General features: G+C 45.2%; 1 protein-coding gene across 1 annotated transcript; it reads left to right on the top strand.

Annotated features, from left to right (window-relative positions):
- Positions 1 to 5,079: 5,079 nt before the first annotated feature.
- On the top strand, positions 5,080 to 6,318 carry LOC123494528 (ubiquitin-conjugating enzyme E2 11-like). Its single transcript, XM_045230433.2, has 2 exons — positions 5,080 to 5,397; positions 5,465 to 6,318. Exons 1-2 carry the CDS (start codon positions 5,164 to 5,166, stop codon positions 5,837 to 5,839), a joined length of 609 nt encoding a protein of 202 aa, XP_045086368.2. The 5' UTR covers positions 5,080 to 5,163; the 3' UTR covers positions 5,840 to 6,318.
- The last annotated feature ends 1,353 nt before the right edge of the window (positions 6,319 to 7,671 follow it).

Below are 7,671 nucleotides of genomic sequence, written 5' to 3'. Positions count from 1 at the left end.
CGATTATAGTCCAGGTGTATCTCTGATTGTATCTCTATTGCCACTCAATATATTCACCTTTTCATTGCAAAGAAAGAAAGGAAAATGAATTAGAATCGCGCATCCGATTGTAGAGTACGCTCCAATATATAATGAGACCACGTGTCATTGAGGTTAGCAGGCGTGTGCGGTCCACGATGTTTTCTTTTCCTCCTTTTCCCTCTGAGAACACACATGCAAACTTTCATTCATGCTAGCTTAGGAATTACTTACTCCTGAAGTTGCATTTCCTATAAGTAGCCCTGCCCCTTGGCAAAGCACTAGTAACAAATCAAGCAATGTCGTCACTATTTGCTTAGCTACTGCAAGCACTCACTCACTAGTAGCAAGGCAAGCATGACACGCCGCTGCATCTGCCCTCCAGGTTGGACACCAGTTGCTTCTGTCTCTCTTGGTCTCTCCCCAATTCCTCTCCCGAATCCCCCTTCTCTTGCTACCTAGAGACCCATCTCCCGGTGCGCAGCACCAACCGGATTTCAAGATCCCCTGGGATGTAAGGAGAAGCCATGACGTTCGTCTCAAACTAGCTCCGCCTCATGTTGTGCATTATCTGCCATGCTCTCGTCCAGTGACGTAGCCAGGATTTTCGATTAGGGTTGTCCAATTAATATAAAATATATATTTACACTACAAATACAACATACCGACATAATGACAGAGGTTTTTTTTTCTTTTCGAAAAGGGGCTATGCGTTAAGATGAGGGGGCCAATGCCCCCCACCCCCCTCCGCAAACTATTTGGTGACCAAAGGTATGTACTAGATCAGTGGTGTGGATGAATGGGCGCAGTTTCTGCAAAACTTGGTTAATGATTGTTCCATCCGTGTGTTGATTTTGTAGTGAGTCCGACTCCATCGGCGTCCAGTGGAGCCAAGGTTCCCTTGAACGACAAGTATGTCATATGCTCGCCGGTGCCCACCAAGGAGGAGCCTACCTTCGAAGAGGTGCTCCGTCGTGACAATATCCGAGTTGCCTACGTCCAGCACTACCTCGGTGGACTCTAGTAGTTGGTGTAGGTCAAGGTGTCGATAGAACTGGCTTCTGCCTTAGGCACACTGGAGTACGTCATCACAGTCGGCATCGACTTGCCGACGGTGTAGCAGACCATGATCATGGACACTGGCAACGACGTGTCGTGGGTACACTACAACTCCATGGCCAGGTCGGCGCTTGTCGACCCCAACAACTCCACCACCTATACCTCGTTTTCGTGCGACTTCATGGCGTGCACACAACTCGGCATGGAAGGCAACGACTGCTCCAACTCGCAGTGCCAGTACTGTTGGGGAACGTAGTAATTTTAAAAAAATTCCTACGCACACGCAAGATCATGGTGATGCATAGCAACGAGAGGGGAGAGTGTTGTCCACGTACCCTCGTAGACCGACAGCGGAAGAGTTATCACAACGCGGTTGATGTAGTCGTACGTCTTCACGATCTGACCGATCAAGTACCGAACGTACGGCACCTCCAAGTTCTACACACGTTCAGCTCGATGACGTCCCTCGAACTCCGATCCAGCCGAGTGTTGAGGGAGAGTTTCGTCAGCACGACGGCGTTGTGACGATGATGATGTTCCACCGACGCAGGGCTTCGCCTAAGCTCCGCGACGGTATTATCGAGGTGTAATCTGGTGGAGGGGGGCACCGCACACGGCTAAAATATCGTATATCAAGTGTGTATAGAGGTGCCCCCCTGCCCCCGTATATAAAGGAGCAAGGGGGAGGCCGGCTGCCTATGGGCGCGCCAAGGAGAGGGGGGAGTCCTCCTCCTAGTAGGAGTAGGACTCCCCTTTCCTAGTCCTACTAGGAAAAGAAGGGGGGGAAGGAAAGAGAGGGAGAGGGAGAGGGAAAGGGGGCTGCGCCCCCCTCTCCTAGTCCAACTAGGACTCCTCCTGGGAGGGGGCGCACCACCTCCTGGCTGCTGCCCTCTCTCTCCCCTCAAGGCCCACTAAGGCCCAATACTTCCCCGGGGGGTTCCGGTAACCCTCCGGCACTCCGGTTTAATCCGAAACTTCTCCGGAACACTTCCGGTGTTCGAATATAGTCGTCCAATATATCAATCTTTACGTCTCGACCATTTCGAGACTCCTCGTCATGTCCGTGATCACATCCGGGACTCCGAACAACCTTCGGTACATCAAAACATATAAACTCATAATAAAACTGTCATCGTAACTTTAAGCGTGCGGACCCTTTGGGTTCGAGAACTATGTAGACATGACCGAGACACCTCTCCGGTCAATAACCAATAGCGGGACCTGGATGCCCATATTGGCTCCCACATATTCTACGAAGATCTTTATCGGTCAGACCGCATAACAACATACGTTGTTCCCTTTGTCATCGGTATGTTACTTGCCCGAGATTCGATCGTCGGTATCTCGATACCTAGTTCAATCTCGTTACCGGCAAGTCTCTTTACTCGTTCCGTAATACACCATCCCGCAACTAACTCATTAGTCACAATGCTTGCAAGGCTTATAGTGATGTGCATTACCGAGAGGGCCCAGAGATACCTCTCCGACAATCGGAGTGACAAATCCTAATCTCGAAATACGCCAACCCAACAAGTACCTTTGGAGACACCTGTAGAGCACCTTTATAATCACCCAGTTACGTTGTGACGTTTGGTAGCACACAAAGTGTTCCTCCGGTAAACGGGAGTTGCATAATCTCATAGTCATAGGAACATGTATAAGTCATGAAGAAAGCAATAGCAACATACTAAACGATCGGGTGCTAAGCTAACGTAATGGGTCATGTCAATCACGTCATTCTCCTAATGAGGTGATCCCGTTAATCAAATGACAACTCATGTCTATGGCTAGGAAACATAACCATCTTTGATTAACGAGCTAGTCTAGCAGAGGCATACTAGTGACACTCTGTTTGTCTATGTATTCACACATGTATTATGTTTCCGGTTAATACAATTCTAGCATGAATAATAAACATTTATCATGATATAAGGAAATATATAATACTTTATTATTGCCTCTAGGGCATATTTCCTTCATGGTCCCATGGCCATCTCAAGAAATTTGGGGGCCTAAAACGAAAATGTAAGTACAACATACTCTCACTTAATTATTTAACTTCAAATATGTCTTATTTGGTACAGTATGTAGGAAATACATCAAATACTAACGGTAATATAGTAAAGATGGTACTAAAGCAACAAACTAACCTCATTTTCTACAAAAAGCAGCACTCTTCAAGTATTTCTTTAAATGAAATCTTTGATCAAATCTTCATATCTATTAATCTTCTCCAAGACATCATTTTCAAGTGCTATTGTTACCAATCCATTGAGTCTTTCTTGTGTCATAGTAGAACTCGAGTACAATTTCAACAACTTGAGTTTAGAAAAAGTCCTTTTCACATATGCAAATGTCACGGGAATGGTTACCAAAAATTGTATGCAATAACAACATTAGGGTAGATTAAGGAGCACTTCTTTAAAAAATCAGAATATCATGTGGGCCCATAGATTTCTGAAGTGAGTCCTAGAGAAAAAGTAGCTCGCAAGACAATTCAAGTCCATCAATATCTTTATGTTCTCCATTCTTAAGTGCATCTTCAAGATTAACACAGGCAACCAACAAACTCTTGTCATCCAAGGATCGCAGCCAGCTAAAGTAAACAAGAAACCAAATATTTTTTCATACCCCTCATACTATTCAAATCTCGTGTTAAGTGAAACTATAGCTTGATCAACGATATGCAAAAAATAATTGACCCTAAATGACTCCTCTGCTAATTGTGAAACAATAGATGGATCATCTGCGCCCTCATCATATTGTTTTTCTCTTAATTTTATGCTTGCGGAACTCTGGATTAATATCCATCTCCATTGCTTTTTTTGCACCTCCAATGCTTTTGAAAAGCTAGTTTATCTATACATAGTGAAGAAGGAAATCAAGCCCTTTACAAACTCAATTGCATTATCAATAAGCATATCCCTTGACTGTAACTCTTTGTTGATCAAATTAACAGCTGATAATATTTCATACCATATGATTATTGACACTAAGAATTCAAAGTCACAAAGATCACTTTGTGCCAATGATTGAGCTTCACTACTTGTCGATGGATCTTTATCATTTCCAGCCACTTGTAGCAAAGCCTTCCTTATTTCTGGTAGCTGAATCCTTATAGCCTTAACACTATCAACACGACTCTCCCAACGAGTAGATGACAATGACTTGAGAGTCACTCCTGAAGTTATTTTTGAGAAGAAAAAGTCCGCCAGTACAAGCAATCATGCATGTGAAAATACCCAAGCATTTCTATTCTATTATGTTACTTGTATTTAATAAATATACAATAAATATAATTTATTTTAGTTTTAGTTCTCATGATATTTCATATAATCAATTCTCATCGGAATATATTGCAACCAATTTACGTAATAACACGCAAGGTAGCATTTAGTTTTCTTAACTGTAGGAGCCAATTTTCACCTCTATAATTTCCTGCAAAGAAATAAGCTACTCCCACCTATTCGAATTAATTGACACAAGCTCTATACAAGTATATTATATTACAGGTACGCCTACACATGGCACTTTTCCATAGTTCCCGATCGACAGCCATCAGATCAAGCGGAAAACACCACAAAGCTGATTTTCATCCATAATTGCAAGATTTTTTGTAGTCAGGATGTGCAACAAAGGCATAGCATGTTTCTGTTTCCACCATATTATTAGGGGAAATTTTAGCCAAAAGGAAAAGAGAAACAACAGCAACTAGCTACGGAATGCCTCCTAAACCTTTGCCTGAATCTGCCTAGAGAAGTCCCCTGAACTTGGCTATGACAAATCAGACAGGATGAATGACCCCTCAAATTTAAGGAGCCGTTGGAAGGGTAAAATTTTAAGGGAAGAGCTGGAGACCTGCTCTGACAACCTACACAGAATTACAACGCTGTTTAACATGCCGCAGCGTTCTGTCTCCCAAAGTCGCGGGTGGCCAACGCCTTCCATATAAAGCATCCGAGCCGGAGCTGTGAGCATCTATCTAGCGCTAGTGTAGATTTTCCTTGCGCCACAGAGCTGACAGCTCCCACAGAGGCTGGGCGCACGGGAATAGGGAGGAGGTGCGCACAACCGCCGGCACCGACCATGCCGGAGCCTGCCCCGGTGATCAGGCGGATCCGCAAGGAGCTGAAACAGCTCTGGATCGACCCGCCGGCGTTCTGCCGGCCCGGCGCGTCGCCCGTGACGGACCTGTTCCACTGGGAGGTGATCATCGACGGCCCCCACGACAGCCCCTACGCCGGCGGCACGTTCCCCGTCGACGTCGCCTACCCCAAGGACTACCCCTTCAAGCCCATCAAGCTCACCTTCAAAACCAAGGTAAGTCGGATCGATCGATCGGCATTTGTTCATGCCAAACGATATCCTGACGTACGCGTCTCTGCAGGTGTACCATCCCAACATCGGCCCGGAGGGGAAGATGGTGCTGGACATCTTCGGGAGGGGGTGGTGGCCTAATCTCACGATAAGGACGGTCCTCCTGTCCGTCGTCTCCATGCTCTACGACCCCCTGCTCGACCTCCCCGTCCGCCACGACGCCGCCCGGCTGTACAAGCGCGAGTGGGGTCTCTTTGAGCAGAAGGCCAGGCGCTGGACTCGCAGGTACGCCTCGGCGCCGGTCGTCTCCTTCTATCCGGCGGCGACGGAGACGTTCGATGAGCTGCTGGAGGAGGTGGCGACTAGTGGGGCAGTGGCACGTCGTCGTTCTTGTGGAGCAGGGAAATGGCGTTTCTTCGGGGGTCGCCTCCTTGGCGCCATCTAATACGTGCTTGTGTTCAGCCATGAGCCATGCACCGGGATGATCGCTAAAATAAGACTGAGCACAAGTTAAGTTCACCGGGAGAATGCTTGCATTGGACGATGTCCACTGAGTATCTAGTAGTAATTCGTAATTTGTATGGAGTGGGTTGTCTCAATTACTAGTCATGTTTGGTGATCTATGATATGATCCTTATTTTATTACTACTTCCTCTATAAATAAATATAAGAGCATTTGGATCACTATTTTAGTGATCTAAATGCTCTTATATTTCTTTACGGAGCAGTACTATATATTTTTAACGGTGTCCAGTAATTGTGGTCTATGATCCTTATTGGCGTTGGTGTGAACCTCCTTGTACTGCACTGAGGTGATTGCAACCAAGTTAACTGTTCTGTAGGTGGAGGTTACTTTCATGCGTGTGTAGGCAACTTCTGAGAAAAGAAAGTATGGTATTTGTGCCTTGTTCCGTATTCGTACGATGTATGATCTGGTTGGCAGGTCGCAGTTGTTGACGTTTTGTCTTTCTCATTTCTTTTCTTTTCTTTTGCGGTAATCACACGAACGAACGCGCACACACGGTAACACATCGGGATATATCTGTGTATCAAGAACGGGTGAGCAAGCAACGCACAGCAAAGCCAATAAACAGCAGTAAGATCGTTTGGCCGTTTGGCTTTATCCATGTACACACCTGATCTGCTCCGTGACAGCACTTGCATTGCACGATTCAGCCACCCGTTTAAGCATGCATGAACTTGGGTTTTGCACGGCGTCGTTGGCCTGATCGATAATGGCTCGGACGCAGACACCACCCGCGACACAGCATCGCCAACACATTTCCCAAAAATGAAAAGGTTTGCCGAAAACAACCGAGGAGCAATTGTGGCAAAGCAGAAACAGCACGGTACGTACCATAGGCATACATCTTCTTCCTGAAGCTTAGAGACGGCAGCAGCAAGTTCCAACTCATCTACTCCCTAATAGAGCTAAAAAGTCATGTGTGCATCCGGAGTAAGATCAAGTTTGTGCCGGCCAGCTCTAACACGCAAATTGGCTAAAAATGACAAGAGACCAAGGACCATCATGCATCCCGGGTTCACCTTGACGATCTACCGGCGTTAACGTTGCGGGGCTTGCGGCACCTGTACGAGTCAGCTAAGAGAATCCTTGCATATGTACTGTGTTAAAAAAAACTAACAGAATCCTAAGATAACTAAGGGTCTGTTTGGTTCCCAGCCTAACATTGCCACGTATAATCTTAGTCATGCCACAACATCTTAGCCAAGTGTTTTGTTCATTGTCACACTTGTGACTTGCCATATTTTTCTAGTTATATGGTCCACATGTCATAGGCTCGATTTTGGCCAAATCTTGCCACACTTGTGGTGGCCATTTTGTTAGCCACATTTTTTGTGACAGCCACACTTTGCCTAAGGTTAGTTGTGGCAAAGTTAGTCATAAACCAAATAGGCCCTAAGTAAGTGATCTCACTAACATATTTCTCACGTGTAAACTTATTACCTCAGCATATAACCATGCATGGAAAAAGACTCAACAATTTCTGTTCTACTATGTTACTTATATATTTAATAAATCATATGTATTTTCAGTTTTAGTTCTCAAACCAACAATTTATGTTTCATACAATCAAATCTTATTTAAACATATTGCAATCAATTCCCATGTCAAGGTATCATCTAGTTTCTTAAATGTGGGGGCCAATTTTCAGCTATATTTACAGTTACACATGGCACTTCCCCACAGAACTGCAAGTCAGATATATGCACGGAGATACGATTTTCCGATTTACAACCATCAAATCAAATGGAAAA

This window comes from Aegilops tauschii, chromosome 6, assembly GCF_002575655.3.
Source record: "Aegilops tauschii subsp. strangulata cultivar AL8/78 chromosome 6, Aet v6.0, whole genome shotgun sequence".
Taxonomy (NCBI): domain Eukaryota; kingdom Viridiplantae; phylum Streptophyta; class Magnoliopsida; order Poales; family Poaceae; genus Aegilops; species Aegilops tauschii.
The sequence above is the reverse complement of the archived record's forward strand: the minus strand, read 5'-3'. Positions and strand labels throughout refer to the sequence as shown.